Source organism: Salvia miltiorrhiza, chromosome 4, assembly GCF_028751815.1.
Source record: "Salvia miltiorrhiza cultivar Shanhuang (shh) chromosome 4, IMPLAD_Smil_shh, whole genome shotgun sequence".
In the NCBI taxonomy this organism is placed as follows: Eukaryota; Viridiplantae; Streptophyta; class Magnoliopsida; order Lamiales; family Lamiaceae; genus Salvia; species Salvia miltiorrhiza.
In genome coordinates this window covers 56071946-56096658 of record NC_080390.1, presented here as the reverse complement: position 1 = coordinate 56096658, position 24713 = coordinate 56071946, and the positions used below count along the sequence as shown (strand labels likewise).

Genomic DNA, 24713 nt, shown 5'->3' with positions numbered 1-24713 from the left:
GTTTTCTGCCTGGCTTTCGGATATCGCTCTTTCCGATTTGAAGTAATATATGTGTTCGTATTTTCCCTCAAAAAAAAATTTTTTTTTATTATAACCTGCTCAAAATTTTAACATAAAATTAGACTAATCGTATATATGAATTTTCAATTTTATTATGAATTTTCAATCTACTACTTATAAATTACAAGAACTTAAATAAATTCATCTTGGAACGAAAATCTCAGCATCGATGAATCGTGGGATCTTCCACTACCACGGTTGATAAATTAAACAAAAAATAGTAGTAATAAATTCGACATTATCCAGTGTTCATCACTTTTTGACGAAGTATTGTCTGCGACGCAATTCGGCCGAAAAGCATTGGCATTTCCGAACTAAAAACAAACTTTTAGGACAATGGGAAAGGTGGAAAAGATTGTTTCTTTATAATCCAATTCTTGAAAATCACCGAAACCCAATCTTTTTTTTCCCCTCTCTTTGGAGTTGTTTTTCAAGAATTGAGATCTACCGGGGCAAGAAACTGCTGAAAAATGGCGACCCGGACGTCTGAACTCGTGGGTCGGGTCGACCCGGCTCAGAGCTTCGACGTTGATGCTCTGCTCCGTTACGCGATCGCGAATGTTGATGGGTTTCCTCAGCGCCATTCACAGTTCACTGTTTCTCAGGTTCTTTCTTTTTTAATTCTGAGGTTTTTGAATTTATTGGATTTGATGAATTTGGTTACTGGAAAAGTTGATCGTGCATAACTGAATTTGTGATCGGTCAAAAAAGTTTTGATCTTTTGCTTTTATTTTTTTGCGGATGAGTGTTGACATGTGGTTGGATTTATTAAGAGTTGATGATAGTTTGTTTCTGCAAAAATAGAGCAACTGATTATTGTGGTTTTACTTCAGAAGTTGTGAATTGTTTGAGTTTAGCTGTAATGAATGCTTTAGGAAATTGAGATAGATGACAAGAAAAGAATTAAGGGGATTTTGATTTACATTCTGTATTTTTCATATTTTTGAGCTAATAAAAGTGAGAAAGTAGCTTGGCATAGTAGTCTATAATCACATATATGTAAAACCTAAAGATTGTTCCATAGATTTACCTTGTTTCATTGGGAAGTTGATATGCAGTATCCATTTTGTTTAGTTGAATGTGTTGCGATGGTCTCATATGTATAAAAGCTTATGTATGCAGAGCTTATTTTGAGTATACCTTTTTTCTACTTTGTATTTCAATTCAGTTTGGGCATGGTCAATCGAATCCAACGTTCCTCCTGGAAGTTCACAGCTGGAGATTTGAAGAAGCGATATGTGTTGAGAAAGAAACCCCCGGGAAAATTACTTGAATCCGCACATGCTGTTGAGAGGGAGTTTCAGGTTATACTCCATTTTTTTCTCTAGTTTAATCACTTGGGATGTTATTACTAGCTTCAAAGATTATCGAAGTGTTTCCTTCCAGTCGGCCCTACTTAATTTGCCTTGCCATTTGGAACACGGCAGGTGTTACACGCCTTAGGTACTCACTCGTTGGTTCCAGTGCCTAAAGTTTACTGCTTGTGTACCGACCCAAGTGTTATTGGGACCACGTTTTACATTATGGAGTATCTGGAAGGACGTATATTTATCGAGCCCATGCTCCCAGTATGAGTTTCACTCTTTCTGATACCTTCTTTCTGGTTACCTTGTAAACTGAGGCAATTCAGTAAGGAAGATCTAATTTATCTCATTACTCATTGTTTAGAACTGTAGAACCTAGGCAAAGGCGCGCCATATATCATGCTACTGCTAAAGCTTTGGCAGTCCCTTCATTCTACCGACGTGGATGCCATCGGTCTGCGTAGCTATGGAAAACCAAACAATTACTGTAAACGGCAGGTAGGCTATTTTTGTTTCTCTCCAGCAGGCATTGTGTGTTGTCAAATTTGTAGATGATTATGTGTGCTGTTTGAACTTCCTTAGGTCGAGAGATGGGCCAGACAGTATCTTGTTTCTACCGGTGAGGGAAAGTCTAACAGAAACCCCAGAATGTTAGAACTCGCTGATTGGTTGCGTCAGCATATTCCTCCTGAAGATTCTTCGGGGGAAGCTGCAGGTTTAGTCCATGGTGACTTTCGTATTGACAATCTTGTCTTCCATCCTACCGAGGTCAGTATTTACTTAAAACTTTTCATGCGTTCTTTTGATATCATTCAAAAAGTTCAGTTTTTCTTGAGAAGATACCGAGATAAATTTTGCTCCTTATTTCAGGATAGAGTGATCGGCATCCTCGACTGGGAACTTTCCACCCTGGGCAATCAAATGTGCGATGTTGCATACAGCTGCTTGGTAATCATGTCTATTGTGTCCCTTATGGCTCCTTTGTGTGCCTGCTATTCGACCTTTTGAAACTCTGCTTTCTGTTAAAACGGGATTTTAAGTCTTTAGTCCTGTAGATGATTGCACTTATTTACTGCATATTTCTTCTGCGCCATGTCAGCATTACGTCGTGGATATTTCTTTGGACAAAGTAGAGAAGAATGACGGTCTTGAGTTTACTGGAATACCGGAAGGGATTCCTACACTGGCAGAGTATCTGGCGGAATATTGTGCTGTTACTGTAAGGACTACTTGATGATTTCTCGAATTTCTACTTTCCTTACAATAGTCAAATCTTGTTGTATCCGAGTAGACTGTCGTCATCTTAAGTTATTTTGGTGCTGGAATAAAATAATTAAACCAGAAAACTTTAGTTAGGAACGAGTCAAACAAGGAAACACCGTCAGCACTTAACATATGTCAATTATAATCGAAGTTTCTTTGATGTCATTGTTGGGAGCTCTTAACTCTGGTTGGTGATTGCAACTCAGGGGAAAGCATGGCCCGCCGCCTCTCAATGGAAGTTTTACATCGCCTTCTCTTTGTTCCGTGGAGCATCTATCTATGCTGGAGTGCATTCTCGATGGATCATGGTATGGCTATTGAACTTATCTGCTAGATGGTTTGCTTGCCTGTTTGGATGCCTTCCGTATAGGAGCTCAGTAGTGACATATATTTCGTAACATACCTTTGTAGGGAAATGCTTCAGGAGGGGAGCGTGCCCGCCATGCTGGACAGAAGGCTGATGCTATGATCGAGATTGCGTGGGCATTTACTCAGAGGGAATCTGTTCTTCCCATGCACCCTCCACGGGGTAACCTCGATTTCTAACATATACGAGATTGTCTTTTGAGTTCGCTTGCACTTTGCCTATGAATATGCTAACTGAGTTTCTTACTCCCAATATATTCACGATGTGGAGAAACGGAGATTATAACTGAATCTTACCTGAAATGCTGCTTCCATTTCTTTATATCAGACTTAATTCCCCGAGAACATGCGAAACCACTTGGGAGAGAAAGCCGAGATAGCCTCTATTTAAGCGGAGGCAAATTTGTTCCAAATCAAAAAGTTCAGGACTTGAGAAATAGATTGATCAAGTTTATGGAGGACCGCATATATCCAATGGAAGACGAGTTCTATAAACTTGCTCAGTCGAGCATGCGTTGGTCCGTTCACCCTGAAGAGGAGAGGCTAAAGGAGCTAGCAAAGAAAGAAGGCTTATGGAACTTATGGGTTCCTGTATGTGCAGCTAAAATCAGTTTACTTCTCGTTTCATTTCCCATCGAAGTAAAAATCATGCGTTAAGCTCGATTCTTTAGAATAATATATCCATGTTTGTATGCAGCTCGATAGTGCTGCTAGGGTTAAGGAAGTTATTTCTGGCCAAGGAAAAGATGGTGCCATTGACAACACATTTGATAAAATACTCGGTGCTGGTCTGTCAAACCTCGAGTATGGATACCTTTGTGAGATCATGGGCCGTTCTGTGTGGGCGCCGCAGGTGTTTAACTGCGGAGCACCGGATACGGGAAATATGGAGGTTAGAAGAGCAACTTTCCTGTGGTTAAATCATGAACAAGAAAATATTTCTTCAGTCTCTCTCTGTGTTTTTTCTACTTGAAAGACCCTACATTGGTTGTGCTTAAGCATATCTCTCTCGTAGGTATTAATGCGCTACGGAGATGCTGAGCAGATGCGCCAATGGCTCGTTCCCTTGCTCGAAGGAAATATCCGGTCTGGGTTCGCAATGACCGAGCCACAAGTGGCATCTTCCGACGCTACCAACATAGAGTGCTCCATCACAAGGTACATTGCTGCAACCTTGCTATGCCCTCTTGATCTTTGAATGGGATATATTCGTCCCGTGCCGGAAATGCAAGTGTGTTAAAGTAGAAGAAATATACATGATTACGTTGATTCGATTAGGCAAGGAGATTCATACATTATAAACGGGCGAAAATGGTGGACGAGCGGAGCCATGGATCCTAGGTGCAAAGTTCTAATTGTGATGGTTAGATTTGCTCTCTCATATATTTCAAGATAATGTTACAAAATTTATATTCTAACTCAAGAAAAATATGTAGGGAAAGACTGATTTTGCAGCCCCCAAGCATAAACAGCAATCCATGATCTTGGTCGACATCGATACTCCCGGTGTAAACATAAAGAGGCCGTTGACAGTGTTTGGCTTTGACGACGCGCCTCACGGCCACGCGGAAATATCATTCGAGAATGTACGGGTACCGGCCAAGAACATCCTGCTCGGTGAGGGTCGTGGATTCGAAATCGCACAGGTGGGGTTTCGACCCGTTTGTCAACATATGCAATCGCGTTTTCTCAACTCTTTTCTCGAATGCTGCTCTTCTCACTTATGCTTCCGCTCTACGCCAGGGTAGGCTCGGCCCCGGCAGGTTACACCATTGCATGAGGCTGATCGGCGCTGCTGAGCGCGGCATGCAGTTAATGATTCAACGAGCAATCAGCAGGAGAGCGTTCGACAAGTTGATAGCCGAGCACGGCTCGTTCCTCTCGGACGTTGCAAAGGTCTGTCTCCTTTTCTACTTGCATCTCGAAATAATGCTGTGAAATTAGCAGGTTGATCTCCCGTCTCTTCGGATAGATCCTCGGGGGCCAAACGAGCTCGTCTTCGTCTCTGGACGAGCTCGTTCGTCGCACCCAAAATTTTCCGATTTTAACTCTCTCAAACTATTTTCCCGCTGCAGTGTCGGGTAGACCTCGAGAGGACTCGATTGCTGGTTCTCGAGGCCGCAGACGAGCTCGACCGCCTCGGGAACAAGAAGGCGCGTGGAACCATCGCCATGGCCAAGGTATACATAATAAACCAAAATGTGCTCAAAGTTCGAACCCCGATACTTATCAACGTTCTTTCCTAACCCTAATCGCTCGACCAGGTTGCGGCTCCGAACATGGCGCTGAAAGTGCTCGACACGGCGATGCAAGTGCACGGGGCGGCGGGTTTATCGGGCGACACGGTTCTCGCCCACCTTTGGGCAACCGCACGAACGCTGAGAATTGCAGATGGTCCCGATGAAGTCCATTTGGAAACTATTGCAAAACTAGAGCTTAGAAGAGCTAAGCTTTGAAAGACTTCCCATCATGGGATAATAATGTTGTACAATTACTTGTTTTTTTTAGATTATGTTGTACAATTACTTGTTACTTGTTATAAATACGAAAATAGAATAAAATGTTGTACTAATATGCATAATATTTTGAAAAACTATCATTTTTTATACGGAATTCCTATAAAAAAAATATGTGTAATGGTTCAAACTACACTATTACACACATTATCGTCCGAAATTGTGTGTAGCAGTGTAGTTTGAACCATTACACACATTTGTGGTAGATTATACACTTTTTTTGCTTTATTACAAGAATATTAATATAAATATTTTAATGAAATATTATAAGCTAATGAACAAGTTTAATACTATATTTTACACAATTTTTCATTTATTTGTTTAGCTTACTTACAAATGCTCAGCGAAAATGTGGGTAAGCAAATCATATGTATATGTATATCGCGCACCAGCAGCAAGGCAGGCATGCACATTCCCCCTCATACAAGGCAGGCATGCACATTCCCCCTCATACGTATATATATATGTATATGTATATAGTAAGCAAATCATACAGTTAATCAATCAAAATTTGAAATGGCAGTTATTGGAAGTATAGTTCGAAGTTTATGGAATTCCATCAAACCCTACATTCGAGACCCAGAATTCCTGTAGCAACTGTATGAATGGTGGACAGCCATTCGAGGCCGCGACGCTCCGGCACAAAGGGAAAGGCTTCCCATTCCACCACCTTCTCCGCCGCCTGCAACTGATCCTTCACTGGCTGAAATACTCAGGGCCGGTCCTGAGAAAAATGAGGCTATGGGCGAAATTATAAAAATGGGCCCTCAATATATTGAAAAATAAAATTTTCCATTACTTATAAAAAATGACTTTATCTAGCATTTTTAGTTGCATGTTATCTAAAATCTCTTAATCTCTTTTTCTATACATAACTAGTATTAGTTCCGTGCGATGCACGGTAAAAAAATTTATATTTTTTAGAATATTATATTTAGAAAATAAAATTCTATAAGTTACTTATATTATTATATAAAATAGCTCTAATAAAGATAATAGCATTAAAATGAAGATAAAACCATCTTATAATTGGAGGATATAAAATGAATGATCAAGATCTTGACAAAACCTTTTTAACTAACGATTATTATTATCTATTTAAAAAATTTCCACCCAAATATCTAGATATTTTTCTTTCAAATTTTCTATTAATTTTGAAAGGACTTTTGGAACTTTTAATTACTTTTTACTTATTTGCATTTCATAATATATATTTTTTTGAGGCGTTAATTGACTGTAAATTCACAAACTATTAGTTAATTTTGCTATTTTTTTCAACTATATAAAGTTATAATATAAATACATAAACTTTAGCACATTCTGAAATTTGCCCTGAATTTTAATTTCGTTCATACATGACAAAATTAAAGATGATATAATATATACACATTATATTAAAATAACTTATACAAAATTTCTACTGAAATATACACAGTACTAATAGCATATATATATATATATATATATATATATATATTATTTAATGAATAAATAGTTTAATTTTAAAATTTGTATTTTGATAAAATTAACAAATACAACCTAGCAAAGATGAAATTTAAAATTTGTCATGATCAAGAATCATAACATTTTAAAATTTGTTTATTTTATTCTTTTTTTTATATTTTTACTATATAGTAGTATTATTTTTATATTTAAATTTTTTATTATAACAATTTAATGCAGTTACTAAGATTAAACTTATATTTTTTCATTTTAGAACTCTTTAGCTTAAAATATAAATTTGTAGATAAATAATTATATATATATAATATATATATATATAACTTAAAAATAGAATTTCTAATATGATTTACATTTATTAAATTTTTAGTACGTTTTTGTATGAATATTATATTATTATTATTATTATTATTATTATTATTATTATTATTATTATTATTATTATTATTATTATCTAGAGTAGATTGATAAAAAAAAATAGAAAGAAAAAAAATATTTTTAAAAATAGTAAGGTGATTTTTGGTAAGAAAACTAACTTACTATTTTTGAAAGTGATTGAGCTTTTATATATGTATATAGATATTGTCAAATCATTCAATCTCTCTAGGGACATTGACGATCCCAAAATATGCTCAAAGTTCGAACCCCGATACTTATCAACGTTCTCTCCTAACCCTAATTGCTCGATCAGGTTGCGGCTCCGAACATGGCGCTGAAAGTGCACGGGGCGGCGGGTTTATCGGGCGACACGGTTCTCGCTCACCTTTGGGCAACCGCACGAACGCTGAGAATTGCAGATGGTCCCGATGAAGTCCATTTGGAAACTATTGCAAAACTAGAGCTTAGAAGAGCTAAGCTTTGAAAGACTTCTCATCATGGGATAATAATGTTGTACAATTGCTTGTTATGTACACGAAAATAGAATAAAATGTTGTACAAATATGCCATCAAGTGATACGGATAAAAAAATTCTTTTTTTTTTTTAGTTGGCGATATTCATAATTTTATCTACTAAGGTTTAATACTCTCTCCCTCTACAAAATATAATTCATTTTTGCTATTTTGAGATATTCATAAAAATTAGTCTATTTCTATTTTTAAAAACTTTTTATCACATGTTGGCTTCTTTCTCCATTGATATTATTATTATTATTATTATTATTAACTCCACCTTTTAGGTGAGATCAATTCTCTATTAATAATATATTCAACTATTTTTTTAAAATTAGTATTATTTTCTTTTAAAATTATTTTTTATGGACGATTAGAGTATTTCAAATACTTAAATTGCATAATGCATACCAAAACGCACAAAATGAAACACCCACAAATACAGTTTGGATGAAAAATTATAATGGTAACAATAATGATCATAGAATATGAAATAGAACCACCAATCAAATTAGACAACTTTTATAATTCTATTCTTTTATTTTAGTCGTCTATTAAAACATCTTATTTTTTTAGACATATCTCACTAATTATCACCCTTAAAAAATTCTCCTATATTTACACATATTGTGTGACCCCTCCTTCACTCACAAAGTAATATTTTTTTAAAAACTCGTATCAACTTCATCGAGAAAGATGGTTGTCACGGAAGAAACTCGCTCCCCAACAAAATAAAAATAAATTATTTATACTAATCACTTAACTAAAAAATTATACAACAATCCTAAAAATGATCACACGATCACAATTTACAAGAAACAACATTGAATCATCACAAATCCAACGCGCAGCTAATTAATCAATCTAAACCTAAGCAATTAAGCTAAAACTAAACTTTCATCATCGCCGGCACGTACGGAGCTCCGGATTCCTTGATCCACTTGTCGCCGCCGGGGCCGTAGACGACTCCGCCGGTCCAGCTCTGGACCTGCTCCCCGGTCAAGGTGCGGATGCCCTTCCACTTGACCCGGTTCGCGGTGTTCGACCCGGGCCCCCGGTTCCCGTACTCGGCGTAGAAGCACGTGTTGATCCCGTTGTCCCCGATCATCTTGGCCCAGCCCGACTGGTTGATGAAGGCCTCGATGTGTGACTGCATGATGATCGTCCTCGACAGCACCTTCCACGGCCGGCCCAGGAACGACTGGACCGGCGGCTTGGCCTCGAGCAGGGCCGGTTCGGCCGTGAACTTCCCGTTCTGGATTATGATGGCCGTGTTGCTGTTCTGATCGGCCCGGCCGTGGGCGGTCACCGCGCATTCCTGCCCCGGGCCGGGCTTTCGCGTGACGAACGTGCAGTCCTGGAAGAGGGTGAGGCCGTTACCGAAGACGAAGTCGATGGAGCCGGAGATGATGCAGTTCTTGTAGTACTGGCGGTAGATATCTGCGCAGAGGGTGTCTTGATACCCGTCCATTTTGACGTTGTAGAGGACGGCCCGGTCGCCGGAGATTCGCACGGCTAGGGCTTGCATGCCTTCCGGCCCCGCCGTGTTCTCGACGCCGATGTCCTTCATCACGAAATCATCGCCGCTCACGACTACAAGAGGAAACAAAAATAGTAGCCTTTACATGATTATACGAATCGTGTAATTCGTGTAACAGTATTTAATCAAACTATTACACGAATTTATCATTCGTGTAATAATATTGTTATTTATACTGTTACACGAAAAATTCGTAAAACAATAAAGGTAAAATAGTAACATAGGATATATTATATTCACATTTTTATCTGCATGATTATAATTTCCTTTTACTAAATGAGATGAGCTAAAAGGGCATTATATATTCCAACTATCTATATTGAATCTTGCATACAATATTAATTATCTACATATATAGTAAAAATTCAAGTTAATTACTTACTAAGTGTGGCGGTGCTATAGGTCGGGACACCGCCCTTGACGCTCTTTTTTCCGGTGATCTTGGTGTTGGTGGGCCCGTCGCCGATGAGCACAACTTTGTTAAGCCCTTTGGGAATGTCGACATTCTCCTGGTACACGCCGCCCTTGACTTTGATCACGACGAAGGAAGGGCTAGGAGGAGTCTTCGGCAGCGAAGCCACGGCGTCGCTGATGCGCTTGAACTTCCCGCTGCCGTCTTTCGACACCACGATCGTCGGCTTCACCGACAGCGCGGTGGCCTGAAGCAGCCGCCGGTTGACGAAACCCTCGCCTTCCGCCTCCGCCATCAGTTTCCGGCTACCGAATAAATCTCCGAGCTGCAGAGTCTCAACGAACTCCGACATATCCGTCACCATCGCGAGGCCGTTGCTCGACAGCTCCCGGGCGGTCTTCAGAAGCTTCTTCATCTTCTCGCCCGTGTCGCCGGTGGTGTTCTCGAAGGCGTCGACGCAGGTGTCCTGGTTCCAGTGGCGGACACAGTTAGAGACGAGGGGGCTCAAGCCCCCACCAAGCAAAAAAAAATGGTACTCCAATATTTCAAATTTTAATTTTTTTTTATTCAAAAACCCCTAAAAAATGGTACTCCAATATAAAATGATGAGTCACTTTACTGAATTCTTAAAATTGAACGACGTCGTTTGATTTGGTGACGTTGAAAAAAGGTTTCCACTTAAAAATCGTAAAAAAATCAATAGGTTTCCACTTAAAAATCGTAAAAAAATCAATATATAATAAGACATTTTTTCTAAAACCGCCGGAAGTCGGAGAGTTTTTTAATAAAAATAAAAATTTAAGGACATTTCCTTATCAACTTTAAAAATTGAGAATACAAAATCATTGATCTAATGTTAGGAAAAATATATTCAAAAAAACTCGAACTCAAAATAATAATAAATGATTTTTTTCCTGTGTCCGCCCCTACCTGATTAGTGATGACGGCGCTCAGCCACGTCCGCAGATCGGCCATGAACCCCTTCAACATCCCGGGTTCGTCGATGGCGCCGATCCGATCGACCGATCGCCTGAGGTCGCCGACGGCCGTCTCGAGCACCTCCCGACACACATCGAACGCCAATTTCGTCATCGGATCGGCGGCGGCCTCCTTGAGCAGATTGGATTGTTTGAGAGCGCCGCCGACTTTGTCGATGGCGACGTCGATCGCCCTTTGGATGAGCTGCTTGGGATCGGTCGTGTTGGCGTCGGCGAGGCTGGCGCGACACGTGTCTTGGTACATCGTCGGGGCGCAGATCGAGTCTACCGACTTAGTGGTGGATCCTATATCCGGCGACTCCTCGCTGCTGCCTCTGGTGGTGACGACGGCGGCAACGATGGCCGCCACCAAGAGAACGGAGGCCACGGCGGCGATGAGGCCCTTCTTAGAAGATGACTCCCCCATTTTTTTTTAATTATGAGTTTTTTTTTATCACTTTTTTTTTTTTTCAAAATTGCTTCAGTGATTGATGCATGGTTTAGGGAACTCTTGCTCCCTATTTTGATGCCACTTTTGAAATGTGATGGGTGATTAAATCGCGTATGATAAGAATATTTGAAATTTATATGTGTGAAATTTGAGGTTTCGATTGGGTTTCTAATTTAAGTTAAAAAAAATTAAGGATATACCACGTTTTAGGAAATGGAAACAATTGCAACCGATGCATGAAAACTATTAAAAATATATTGTTTGAGTCATAGTCGAGTTGACCATGCATGCATGCAAATTAGGGCCCCTAGATATTTGCTTCCTTCTAGATAAACTAGCTACGTGCATGGAATGTGCAACGTAAGTAAAAAAAAAATTGAATTTAAATTATACTAGTATTATATTAGAAATAGATCATCTTAATTATATTTAGGATTTGAAATATAAAGGATTGTTTACATCAATTTGAACAGAAAATAGAGAGAGGGAGAGAGATAGAATCAAGTAGCTAGATTAATATATAGTCTTATCCATCCCTTTAGTTTCGTAGAACCATTCCTTTTTGTTATATATTAATATATATATATATATATATATATATAATGCATTATATATAATTACTTTTTAGACAATAATAATACAATTACTATTTATATACTGACGATTGAATAAATGTTGCAAGTGTATCAATATGATTAAGTGTTGGTGTTGGCGTGTTGTAATATGCAATACCTTTTTAGCCAATAATAATACAATTACTATTATCTAATAGATGACTGCCAGGATCTATCAGCGCTTTTTAAATAGATTACATCTTCATTAATGACAAGCGATTTTAATTTCTAATAGATAACGCTTCTGGCCTGTCATATATTAGTTATTTTCTTGTAGTGGTTGCTTTTTATATATATACCATGATTAAGTGTTGTATTTTTGTTTCTTTAATTCTAAAAGATTAGCAATAATCACCTCTATTTATTTGTTGTGATGACTCAAATCCTCGGCTTATTAATTGGTAAAGAACAGTCTTGCAAATTCACCTACGTTTCAAATTAATTTATGTTTCAGAAAGTAAATTACATAATGCAAAAAAAAAAAAAGTGTAAGTATATAAGGATATAACGAGTTTAATTTATATAAATTCTATTCTTTTGTTTTAATCAATCATATACTCACTCCGTCCCACGAATCTTGACACGTTTTCCTTTTTGGGTCGTCCCACGAATCTTGACATGTTTCCATTTTGGGTAATAATTATTACCTTCTTTCTCCTACTTTATCACTTTTATATTTTATTAACTACACACTTAAAATATTAATCTCACTACAAGAAAAACGCTCATACTTGACGGTTTTTAGCCGTCATCTATGATATCCGTCGACCGTCAAGTATACTGGTGTCAAGTATAGTACCTAGTAAAGATGACGGTTAATGACCGTCATCTATACTAATTATTCTTGACGGTTATATATGTATACATGACGGTGGATAACCGTCAACTATAATTTTAAACATGACATTTATATTATTTTCTTGACGCTTTCTAACCGTCAAGAAAAATATAATACATGACGGTTTGTTTTATATTTTGACATTTTTTGACCGTTATGTATGTTCGTTTTCATGACGATTTATTGATTATATTTGACACTTTTTGAATGTCATGTATATAGGTTTTCATGACGTTTCTATGTTTATTCTTGACACTTTGTAACCGTCATTTCAGCCAGAATATGTCATTATATTTAGTTTTCTTGACGGTTTATAAGCGTCATCTATAGTCATATTAAAATTGTCATATATGCTTATTCAGATTTTTGAAATATTATTTCATATTATATTGGTTTTTTCCTGTTTTAAATTTATAAATATTATTAAATTGTACAAAAAAAGAAATCAAAACATACTGAAAATGACCAATTAAACATTGATAACCAATATTCATCCAACAACAACAACAAAATAAGAACCAATGTTCTACCACATCTCCCAACAACAAAATTCACCTACATACGACACCCACAAATTATAATTGTTCCAAAAAGCTTTCAAAATGCCATATCAACGCGCAAGAACTTCTCCATGTCACATGTCAAAGCTACAAGACAAAGAAAACAAGTATATATATTAACAACACTATAAAGCCATAGATATATTTAATAAAAATTCTAATCATTAGATATTACAAACCTCATTAATGGCAGAAGTTGCCCAATCTTCTCAAACCTCATTTATCTCACTCATAGAATACTCACGTTTTTTAAACTGACAATAAACAAATTCATCACATAAAACCTATATCACATAAAATGCTATATTAATATATTACTAATAATTAATATAACTTCTTACCATTGCGCTGGAAAACAAACATATGTATATCGTTAGGTTTTTAATACGCAAAATCAATATTTTTTCCTAGCAAGGTAAATGGTGCCTATTCTTTGTCCCTAACTTGAGTATGACCTGGAAAGTTTAACTAATATATATAAAGATAGAGATGCTTGTGAAATAAACACATAAAAGAAAAGAGTAGAAGAAAGAGCAATTAAGATGATGAGAAACGTACGTGTCAACTACGGATTTCCAAGTGGCATCACGATTCCGATGAGACAAAGGATCCATCACATAGACACAATCTTTGTAAGGCTCAATAATTGTTAAGATCCAATGTTTACTACACAAAATTTAGATTTAGTATGAACAATTAAAAAAAATCTAACATATTGAATTGAGAATATAAGATTTTCTATCAAAATCGTGGGAATAGAGAAGAGTAAAATCCTGTCAAAGTCTTACCTCACCAATACTAAATAGTTTTCATGAGTAAACAAGTGGCATCTAAAAACTAAATAGCATTATGTGAGAAAGTGAATATCCAATCGAACCAATCCCCTGCATATGTAAGAAGAAAACATATGTAAGAAGAAAACAGGACAACATGCCGGTTTCCTCACTGGAAAGCAAAGAAAACAAACCTGTAAATTACATAAGCTAGCATCTGAAATGCAGTGGCTCGGTGCCTTCTCATAACTCCTTGCTTTCACCAAAAAATAAGAGCTAAATCACACTCTACACCTCTTGCTATAACCTGAAATTAGTATCGAGGATACTATAACTTCCTCCTTAACTCCTTCAACAAAGGTTCCCTACAACCAATATAGTAAATTTTCTATGATTTAGTAAAATATAATATCAGTAGAGACATTCAATTCGGTTCTTATAAAAGAAGTAAATCACTTGAGTAAAATATGGTACAAGCTTAATATATCAGAAAAAGATTAAAGAAAGCACAGATCATAGTTCTTCAAATACACTAAAGTAAATCTCCCAATAACAAGTAAATGAAAATATCACCTGTGCATCTTCTCTCATTCTCAAATTTTGTCCAGCAGGTTCAGCAAATCATTGACAACCTGATAGCGTGAAGGCATTAAACAATACCCTAAGGCAATTACCTAATTTTAAAAGGAAACTAACGAAATATATAACTCTCATACACACAACAGTACCAAAAGTATCTACTATCTATAGAAAACAAATAATTAGTTATAAGTTATGACACTTTGCAGCAATTTACTGTTCTAAAGAAAAGCAAAAAATCTGTATGGAAACAGCTACAAGAGAATGTGAACAAGTATCAATGGAGGCACTGTAAAATGCTAAAATGCTAAAATGCTACAGATGGTGCAACAGGTTCATCTTCAGCAGGAAAGGTGACTACTAAATAATAAGCAATTAAATGTCACAAGTATCATGCAATGAATGAGAAGGAACTTCATCTCTGCATATATATCAAGACTCTCACGATTTGGTGAAATAAAGTTTGTAATAAGATAGAAGAAAAATAAAATCAAAACATACCAAGATAGTTGTTCATAAACTTAGGAGATTAGAGTGGCTTCCCTAGCTGGCTTGAGATTAATACCAGGATAGTTGTTCATAAACAATCACAATGCATCTAAGAAGAATTGCAAAAAATGGAAACTAACCATGTAAGAGTGCAGAGAGGCTTCCCATTGGCATATAATCATAGACAAGAAGCTTCTCCTCCCTACTATAGTAGTAAGCTCTAAGAGGCACCAAATTGTGATGATCCATAGCTCCAACACTCTCAATCTTGTCCTTGAATTCGTTCTCCAAAATGGTGACATCCTTGAGCCTCTTCACAGCCACCAAACATCCCCTTCCACCATTTATCCCTGTTTACAAACATATATACCCAAAATTTATGACAACCCTCTACCATATTTGATGTACTATCTTTCTTCGGAAATAATTTGCAAAGTCACCTGCAAAAGGTCAATATATAACATGTGTTCATATTTGTCTTCATATATATTTGCTATAATTTAACAAATTTAGATGTTATCATGCAGTAAGAATATTGTTGTTATGAACTACACATTTACCTTGCCCACATTAAAATTGCTACTTAAATATATCAGACATTCGTCACAGAACTATTGATGTCCATTACTGTACACGACAGGAGCGATGAATAACCCTTGTTTTCAACACGGTCGCTGAAAAAATGAAGCAAACATACAAATTCAGAAATCAAAAAAGCGAATAAAACTAAGCACTCAGATTTATAAATCAGATAAGCAAAGAACACACACAAATTTGAAATCCAAAACACAAGTTCAACATCCTCTTCTTTTATCTCTGCATATCATGGATGATGGTTATTCACAATGCTAGATCGACAAGCAAAATCCAATTGCAGAAAAACCCTAGAACGAAAATTCGTAAGTAGCAATATAAAATCATAGCCTAAAATCGAAACCCTAGACTATCTCAAACATAAATTCATAAGTAGCAAAATAAAATCATAGCATAAAATCGAAACCCTAGACTATCACAAACATAAATTCCCAGGAAGCAACCAAATTAGGATTTTAAATCCGAAATACCTAGAACAGAGCAGCGAACAATGGAGCATCAAAAAAGCGGAGCAGTGACGGCAGCACAACGGACGTGTAGAAGTGAAGACAGAGAAGGAGGGCGGCGGTTGGCAATGGGGAAGAGGCCGACGGCCGAGGCAGAGGGCGGATGTGCGACTATGCCTGCTTGAGACGGGGAGTGGCGGTTTGACCGGACGAAGAGGGTTTGAGCGCGAGAATGGTGAAGAGGGCGGCGAGAACCGCGTGGCTAGGGTTTGAGGCGGCGGGTTCGATTATTTAGAGCGGCAGAGAGTGGGTATGAGAAGAAATAATCTAGCCGCACAGACGACAAGACTACAGCGGTGCGCGATAACAACGGAGAGGGGCGGCGAGCGAGAACGGAAGCTACGGCTGAGCGCGGCGGGTTCAAAATTCCTATAGCGGGAGATAGCAGTGTATGAGGGAAGAATGAATTGGGATGGGAGTGCTTAAGAAATTTAACTAAGGGTTTTATCTTAATATGATGTGATAAATAATTTTATTTCTATTTAATATTGAATTGATTAATAAAAACCATTATAGCATAAATTCATTCTTTTTGTAATGTTTAAAAGATAAGTTCATTTTCTTAATATAAAATATTTTTCATTAAAATCATTTTTCACTATGATATCAAAACAATCTTAGTTAAAAAAAATTAACATTTAAAATTTATTATTTTTGTTTAATATTTAAATGACTTTAAATAAAAATCATTATTTACAATATTTTCTTATTTAAAATATTTATTTTTTAATAATTACAAAATTATCTTATTTAATATTTAAATGGTTTAAAATAAAACTTATTGCTTATACTATAAATAAATTCTTTTATTTCAATTTAAAATATATATTCACTTTTATTTAATATTAATTGATTACTAAAATTCATTATATTATAAATATTTTAAATTAAAATCATTTTTCTTTATGATTTCAATACAATTATTATAAAGTAACAAAGTTGAAATTATTTGTAAAATTCTTATTGGTGCACCTGAAAAAAATTAAGTTAGAGTCCAAGTATTTGATCCTTCACACTTGCATTTTTTTTTTTATTATTATTATGACGGTTTAATTTAAATATAATTGATGTTTTGTACTAAATTTCAAGATTAATATAATTAATGACGATTTATTTACTAACTTACACGGCAATTTGCATAAATATCATGTATAATATTTAAATTAATGTACATATATGACGCTTATATTTAAATATATTTGACGATTTATATCAAATGTCAAGAATAATACAATTAATGACGGTTTGTTTAGTAACATACATGTCAGTTTGCATAACTGTCATGTATAACATTTAAATTAACGCACATATATGACGCTTTATAGTAAATGTCATGTATACTATGAATAAACGACGCTCATACATGACGCTTTTCCTAAAAGTGTCAGCTCAGTGTCAAGTATTCAATACATGACACCGCATATATGACGCTTTTTTTTGAAACCGTCATGTATATGAAAAATGCGCTCATACATGACGCTTTTTATGAAAAAGCGTCATGTATGCAGTGTCATGTATACTCATTTTTCTTGTAGTGTCTACAATTCCTTAATTCCGGTGCTGAATCCAAATGTGTCAAGATTCGTGGGACGGAGGGAGTAGTAATCCATAAATTTAATTTCGGGTCAATACAAATTCTCCGCCCAATTAAAATAAAAACGAAAGGTATATACTAATCACTTCGCTCATGAAGAAATCATACGATATGATTACAACAAACGAGTTTGAATCATCACAAAATTCAAAGCGCAGCTAATCAATCTAAAATTATTTGGTTTTTCTTCAAATTAAATCGGCATCATCGTCGGAATGTACGGAACTCCCGATTCCTTGATCCACGTGTCGCCGCCGTAGACAACTCCGCCGGTCCAACTCCGGACTTGCTCCGCCGTCAGCTTGCGGATGCCCTTCCACGTGACCCGACCCGTTGTATTTGCCCCGGGCCCGCGGTTCCCGAACTCGACGTAGTAGCACGTGTTGAGCCCGATATCATCGATCCATCGGGCCCAGCCCGTCTTGTTGATGAATCCCTCGATGTCCGATTGTATGATGATGGTCCTCGATAGCTCCTTCCACGGCCGGCCGAGGTACGACGGCACCGGCGGTTTCATCGCCAGCAGTGCCGGCTCGGCGGCGAATTTCCCGTTTTGGATTATGATCGCGGTGTTGCTCTTGGGGTCGTTCCGGCCCTGAGCGGTAACCATGCATTCTTGCTTCGGGCCGGGCTTTCGCACGACGAACTTGCAATTTTGGAATAGGGCAAGCCCGTTCCCGAAGACGAAGTCGATGGTGCCGGAGATGGTGCAATTCCGGTAGTATTGGCGGTGGGTGTCGGCGCAAAGGGTGTCTTGATAGCCGTCCATGTGTACGTTGTAGAGGATGGCCCGATCACCGGAGACGCGCACGGCTAGGGCTTGAAATCCGTCGGGCCCCGCCGTGTTCTCGACGCCGATGTCCTTGGCCACGAAATCCTCCCCGTTAATGGCTACAAAGATCAAATTTAAATTCATGATGCATTCATACGATTAAAAGTCATTGTAGAATTCCGTTTTTATATTTCGAACTCATCAATTTTATTCTACAATGAAAATTTATTAGGGCGCTACTCAGATTGACTCCATAAATGTGAAATTAAGTCAAATTATACTAACTAATCGAGTCAAATAGTAAAAAATGAAATGTAACGCAACGAAATTTACCCTAGATTATCTACATATATACTCTATATATAAGATTAAAGATTTATTTTTAATTAATGAATAGTATCATACTTACCAAGCGTGGGGGTATAGTAGGTCTGAACTCCGGCGGCGACGCTCCTTTTTCCGGTGATTCTGGTGGCGTTCGGTCCATCGCCGATGAACACAATCTTGTTAAGCCCTTTCGGAATGTCGACATTCTCATTGTACACGCCGGCCTTGATATGAATCACGATGAACGAATCATTATTCCTCTTCGGCAGCGAAGCCACGGCGTCGTTGATGCGGTTGAACTTGCCGCTGCCGTCTTTCGCCACCACGATCGTCGGCTTCAACGACAGCGCGGTGGCCTGAACCAGCCGCCGCTCGACGAAATCCTCGTCCCGAGCCCTCGCCGCCAGTTTCCGGCCGCTTCCGAGGACTTCTTCGAGCTGCAGCGCGCCGACGAACTCCGAGATATCCGTCACCATCGCGAGGCCGTTGCTCGACAGCTCCCGGGCGGTCCTCAGCAGGTTCCTCATCTTCTGGCCGGCGTCGCCGGTGGTGTTCTCGAAGGCGTCGAGGCAAGTCTCCTGGTTCCAGAGGCCGAGACGGTAAGAGATGAGGGGGGCTTAAGCCCCCACCAAACAAACAAAAAAAGAAAAAAGAGTATAAATATATTCTTATAAAATCACCAAATTTTAAGTTTTTCAATCAAAGCTTCTATGATTATCAAATAAAATGATAGTAGAAATTTATCTTTTAAAAATTTCAAATTCAAAAATTAAATGAAGTGTTGAATAAGTCAATAATTTTGATGAACAAACATTTTGGTTTTGAGTTTGAGTCCTGGGATGACGAGATTTTCTAAAGTACGTCTATTCATCAATATTATTGACTCGTTCATCAAAATTATTGCTATGTTCAATATTTCGCAATTTTGTAAAATATTTAATTTCTCAATGGAACTTTTATCTCTATATATATACATTTTTATAAAATCCTCAAATTTTAAATTTTTTAATCAAGTAATTTTCCGTGCAAATTAAAAGCCTCTATTATTATTGTCAAATAAAATTAGATTTTAAAATTTTTAAATTTAAAAATTAAAATAAAGAGCTTCCATCGAGAATTTTTTCTGCGTCCGTCCCTACCTGATTCGTGACGACGGCGCTCAGCCACGTCCGCAAATCGGCGACGTACTCCTTCACCTCGGCGGCGTCGATGGCGTCGATTTGCTCGACGGTTCGCTTCAGGTCGTCGACGGCCTTCTCGAGCACTTCCCGGCAGACGTCGAACGCTTGTTTCGTCATCGGATCGGCGGCGGCCTCCTGAAGCAGTTTCGACTGCTTCAGGACGCTGCTGACTTTATCGACGGCGACGTCGATCGCCGTCTCGATAAGCTTCTTGGGGTCGGTGGTGTTGGCCCCGTCGAGGCTGGCGTGGCAAGTTTCTTGATACTGCGTCGGGGCGCAGATAGCTGCGATCGACCTAGTGGTGGATTCTACATCCGTAGCGCCGCTGCCGCGGCCGCCGCCGCCGCTTCCGCCTCTGCTGGTGGTGACGACAGCGACGACGACGGCCGCGACTAAGAGAATAGAGGCCGCGGCTGCAATTAGGCCCTTCTTCTTTGCAGCCGGCTCCCCCATTCTATTTAATTATATATTTTGATCACTGATTTTATTTTTTATTGTTTGATATTTTATAGTATATTTTATTAAAAAGACAAAATCAGTGATCAATTCATGATTATAGGGGAACTCTTGCTCCCTCTTCTTGATGCCACTTTTGAATTGTGATGGTGATTAAACTTTTTTAGGAGAAATGTGTTGGGAATTTATAGCTGTTTGTGAAATTAATTTGAGGTTGCTGATTGATTTCCCAATTTTAGTAAGAAATTTTTAGGGATATTCCACGTTTTATGGTAACACGTGCATGGAAGTAATGTTTGAATCAAAGCCGGCCAGACATGCAAATTAAGGGCCCCTAAATATTTGCTTATTTGGATTCTAATTGATATTTTGGTCACACTTATAGAGAATTTTACTATATTAAAGGATTCTTATTAGTTTTATATCAAAATTGATATATCTTAAATACATTGTATTAAATTATTAAATTATCATTAATATAAATTAAAATCAGTATAGATATATATAGGTACAAATTTGTAAAGAATAAAAAAAATTGGTAATAGTATTATATATTGATCAACTGTATATATATATATATATATATATATAAAGAAAAAAGAAAAGAAGAGAACATTTTTAAGTGCTTTTTTCTTCAATAAAAATAAAAGGTTAGAGATGCTGATTGACTCCGATTGTTCTTCATCATGTTTTTTGCGCCTCGGACAAAATTTCATCAACTATATTTTTTTTTATTAACTCTGGTTTTAGAATAATTTTCTCAGATTTATACAGATTGAGCAAATTACACTACTAATATAAATAAAAATAACAATCCATTTTATTAATATTAATTTCTGGACCTCATATTTGCATGCATATATGTGTCACAGTGTCACCATATATTGTTCCGCTTCCCGACATCATGGAGTAGCCATATTTTTTTCCTTAAAATTCTCACTAAATTTAGTAACTTAGTCACTAAATCTCAAATCTCAAATCTCATGGAGTAGTCATATCTTTTCCTTAAAATTCTCACTAAATTTAGTAATTCAATCACTAAACCTCAAACCTCAAATCTCACACATTCTTACTATAAATACCATTACTTCCTCCTAAACAAATTTCACGATAATTAGAGTTCAAAAGGGTTTTGCAAGAACAACTCTAAAATTTTCCCTTCGAACTCACACATATATCACCGAAAAAATCAAAATAATTCAAAATAAATAAATTGACATATATATATATATAGGTGCATACAAAAAATGGGGGACGTGGATGCGGACGCGGACGCGGGCACTGTGATGGCCCTCATTTTCTTCGGTCTCGTGTTGGTGGCAGTCATCAGCGCCGCCGTCACCACCGCCCGGAACGGTGCCGGCCCACCGGAGGTAGCATCCACCACTAAGGCTGTGGAGGCCATCTGCTCCCCAACCCAATACAAGGACACGTGTCAGGACAGCCTCTCCGACGCCAACACCACCGACCCCCGGAAGCTCATCGAGACGGCGATCGGCGTCGCCGTCGGCAGCATCCGCGACGTCCTCACGAGCACGTCCGTCCTGCAGGAGGCGGCGAACGACCCCATGACCAGGGGGGCGTTCGCCGTCTGCGGGGACGTGCTCGAGAAGGCCGCCGGCGACCTGCGCCGCTCCGTCGGCAAGGTCGACGCGTTCGACCCCGCCAGGGCGGGGGAGTACGTCGCCGACCTGCGGACGTGGCTGAGCGCCGTCGTCGCGAACCAGGAGACGTGCGTCGACGCCTTCGAGAACACCACCGGCGGCGTCGGGGAGAGGATGAGGAAGCTGCTGAAGAACGCCAGGGAGCTCTCGAGCAACGGCCTGGCCATGGTGACGGATCTCTCGGAGTTCGTCGGCGGCGGCGGCGGCGGCCGGGAGGTAGCGGTGGAGGAGGGCGACGAATTCGTCGGCAGGCGGCTGACGGCCACGGTGTCGTTGGAGCCGACGATCGTGGTGGCGAAAGACGGCAGCGGCCAGTTCAAGACCATCAACGACGCCATCGCTTCGTTGCCGAAGGAGAACAATGATTCATTCATCGTGATCCATATCAAGGCCGGCGTCTACAATGAGAACGTCGATATCCCCAAAGGGCTCAATAAAATCGTGCTCGTCGGCGACGGGCCGACCGCCACCAGACTCACCGGAAAGAGGAGTATGGCCGGAGGTCATCAGACCTACTACACCGCCACACTCGGTATGTCATACAGTAAAATCTCTATAAATTAATAGTTTGACAATATTAATAAATGTTACTCCAATTGATTATATTTATAGCTAGTAGCCAAGCCAAAATCCAATTGATTAATTAGTACTCGACTCGATTAATATTGAATTAAATTCACTAGTAGCGGTGTGTGTTGGTCTAGCGGCAGGTAATTAATATTCATAATATAAGGTCTTGAATTCGAGTTTACTGTCACGCAGTCTATTTAAAATACATAAATTCTCTATCCCACTAGCTTTTAGACTTGTTCTTCTCTTGCAGCTACAAATGGAGATGATTTCTTGGCCAAGGACCTCGCCGTGGAGAATACGGCGGGGCCCGAAGGCTATCAAGCCTTGGCCGTGCGAGTCTCCGGCGACCGGAGCATCTTGTACAACGTCCACATGGACGGTTATCAAGACACCCTATGCGCCGACATCTATCGCCAGTACTATCGGAATTGCACCATCACCGGCACCATCGACTACGTCTTCGGGAACAGCGTCGCCCTCTTCCAGGATTGCACGTTCGTGACGCGGAAGCCCGGCCCGAGCCAGGAGTGCGTGGTGACCGCTCAGGGCCGGTTCGACCTAAAGAGCAACAGTGCCATCATAATCCAAAACGGCCGGTTCATCGCCGAACAGGCGTTCCTAGACGTGAAGCCGAAGATCGCTTCGTACCTCGGCCGACCGTGGAAGGAGCTGTCCACGACCATCATCATGCAATCCGACATCGGGGGCTTCATCGAACCGGAAGGGTGGGCCCCGTGGATCGGGGCCTACGGGCTCGACACATGCTACTACGTCGAGTACGAGAACCGGGGACCCGGAGCGAATAGAACGGGTCGGGTCACGTGGAAGGGCATTCAATCTTTGAAGGCGGAGCAGATTAATAGATGGACCGGCGGAGTTGTCTTCGGCGACGATGCTTGGATCAAGGATTCCGGCGTTCCGTACGTCCCGACAATGATGCAAGTTAAGAGACATTAATTTCATGAGTTGCATCTTGGGTTTTGTAATAGTTTTAATTCAGTTATAGTAATTTTTTTTGTATGTTTTATTCAGTGAAGAAATTAGTATATATTTTTTGTCTCGTCCGAATCATGATTGCCATCGATAATTCAAATGCTAAAATTCTAGAAAAAGGAGAAGGATAAAAAATGGGTCTCACTTTATGTCCCACTATGTGTCCCACTTTCAATTTTGTTTAATTTCTTGTATATATTTTCTTCAATTTCAATTTTATATGATTTAGTTTAATTTTGTAATTATTAAGTAAGGTTTATTCCATCAATCTAGGGTATATAATTATTTTTTATCATTTAATTTCACTTTTATTAGTTAATATAGGTTGATAAATTCAAAGTGATGGTATATACTTTTTTAAAAAATTATTTTTTAAAAATAAATATTAAATATAATTCATAGTATTATAATAAATTTTATTTTTATAAAAAATATTTTTAATATAATAAATATAAGCATGAGACACAATGACACGCATAAGATTGTGGGACACCAGATCTCATTCCCTCTGATTTGTGCCAAACTAATTAAGGCGGTTGCATAACGCGATAACTTTAATTTCTATTTATAATCTATACTATATTAAAACAGCAGTTTTCAATTAGAAATTGATTTCAAATCAATTTGAAAATTGAATGGCGATTTTGTAGTGAAGACAAAATTGAAGATTTATTTATAAACTCTATTTATTATTTTCATTTTCTTTTCTTTAACTTCTTATTTTTTTGTTTTATTTATTTCTAAAATTATGAAATTCGATTAATTATAAAATATTCAATATGCCTATCAAATTAAAGATCACGATAAGAGCTTTAATTTGATATAGTTTATGTAAATATAAGATTTAAAATGTAAAAATTATATTAGTTTAAATATTAAAATTTTAAAAATTTCTCTCTCCTCTCTCATCTTTTTTTTTACTAAATCTATTCTTTAATTCATTTTTCATTATTTTTTAA

At 38.2% G+C, this 24713-nt stretch overlaps 4 protein-coding genes and 1 long non-coding RNA gene across 13 annotated transcripts; 2 read left to right on the top strand and 3 right to left on the bottom strand.

Annotated features, from left to right (window-relative positions):
- Positions 1–243: 243 nt before the first annotated feature.
- Positions 244–5599, top strand: LOC131020999 (probable acyl-CoA dehydrogenase IBR3). Its single transcript, XM_057950069.1, is given in 19 exon segments — positions 244–665; positions 1229–1276; positions 1278–1364; positions 1488–1630; positions 1732–1786; positions 1788–1862; positions 1947–2132; positions 2235–2312; positions 2464–2583; positions 2834–2935; positions 3039–3156; positions 3322–3584; positions 3691–3885; positions 4009–4151; positions 4272–4356; positions 4430–4639; positions 4737–4889; positions 5069–5173; positions 5258–5599. Coding segments are annotated over 19 exon segments (2493 nt in total). The 5' UTR covers positions 244–530; the 3' UTR covers positions 5450–5599.
- Positions 5600–8590: 2991 nt separating this feature from the next.
- Positions 8591–11250, bottom strand: LOC131020998 (pectinesterase-like). The gene is made up of 3 exons (XM_057950068.1): positions 10744–11250; positions 9784–10279; positions 8591–9454 (listed from the first exon to the last, which is right to left on the bottom strand). Exons 1-3 carry the CDS (start codon positions 11215–11217, stop codon positions 8751–8753), a joined length of 1674 nt encoding a protein of 557 aa, XP_057806051.1. The 5' UTR covers positions 11218–11250; the 3' UTR covers positions 8591–8750.
- Positions 11251–13146: 1896 nt separating this feature from the next.
- On the bottom strand, positions 13147–16654 carry LOC131020997 (uncharacterized). 9 transcript variants are annotated; one of them, XR_009100817.1, is made up of 9 exons: positions 16159–16654; positions 15655–15768; positions 15235–15534; positions 14600–14658; positions 14221–14391; positions 14042–14137; positions 13812–13919; positions 13433–13507; positions 13147–13340 (listed from the first exon to the last, which is right to left on the bottom strand). It is a non-coding gene; the product is annotated as an uncharacterized LOC131020997 (long non-coding RNA). The 9 variants fall into 9 exon arrangements; XR_009100815.1 differs by having other exon boundaries at positions 13812–14137; XR_009100819.1 differs by lacking the exon at positions 13433–13507 and having other exon boundaries at positions 16159–16653.
- Positions 16655–17841: 1187 nt separating this feature from the next.
- LOC131020996 (pectinesterase-like) lies at positions 17842–20683 on the bottom strand. Its single transcript, XM_057950066.1, has 3 exons — positions 20027–20683; positions 18970–19465; positions 17842–18679 (listed from the first exon to the last, which is right to left on the bottom strand). The coding sequence occupies exons 1-3, from the start codon at positions 20519–20521 to the stop codon at positions 17982–17984; spliced, it is 1689 nt and encodes a 562-aa protein (XP_057806049.1). The 5' UTR covers positions 20522–20683; the 3' UTR covers positions 17842–17981.
- A 964-nt stretch (positions 20684–21647) lies between these two features.
- Positions 21648–23912, top strand: LOC131020994 (pectinesterase-like). Its single transcript, XM_057950065.1, has 2 exons — positions 21648–22720; positions 23012–23912. Exons 1-2 carry the CDS (start codon positions 21772–21774, stop codon positions 23716–23718), a joined length of 1656 nt encoding a protein of 551 aa, XP_057806048.1. The 5' UTR covers positions 21648–21771; the 3' UTR covers positions 23719–23912.
- Positions 23913–24713: the final 801 nt, after the last annotated feature.

Excerpts from the sequence above, each read along its gene's own strand:
- LOC131020994 (XM_057950065.1), top strand. The coding sequence starts at position 21,772 with ATGGGGGACGTGGATGCGGACGCGGACGCGGGCACTGTGATGGCCCTC. Across the intron at positions 22,721-23,011 it reads CTACTACACCGCCACACTCG|CTACAAATGGAGATGATTTC; the intron begins GTATGTCATACA and ends CTTCTCTTGCAG.
- LOC131020998 (XM_057950068.1), bottom strand. The coding sequence starts at position 11,217 with ATGGGGGAGTCATCTTCTAAGAAGGGCCTCATCGCCGCCGTGGCCTCC. Across the intron at positions 10,280-10,743 it reads GCGCCGTCATCACTAATCAG|GACACCTGCGTCGACGCCTT; the intron begins GTAGGGGCGGAC and ends CACTGGAACCAG. Across the intron at positions 9,455-9,783 it reads CTATAGCACCGCCACACTTA|TCGTGAGCGGCGATGATTTC; the intron begins GTAAGTAATTAA and ends TTCCTCTTGTAG.
- LOC131020996 (XM_057950066.1), bottom strand. The coding sequence starts at position 20,521 with ATGGGGGAGCCGGCTGCAAAGAAGAAGGGCCTAATTGCAGCCGCGGCC. Across the intron at positions 19,466-20,026 it reads GCGCCGTCGTCACGAATCAG|GAGACTTGCCTCGACGCCTT; the intron begins GTAGGGACGGAC and ends CTCTGGAACCAG. Across the intron at positions 18,680-18,969 it reads CTACTATACCCCCACGCTTG|CCATTAACGGGGAGGATTTC; the intron begins GTAAGTATGATA and ends TGATCTTTGTAG.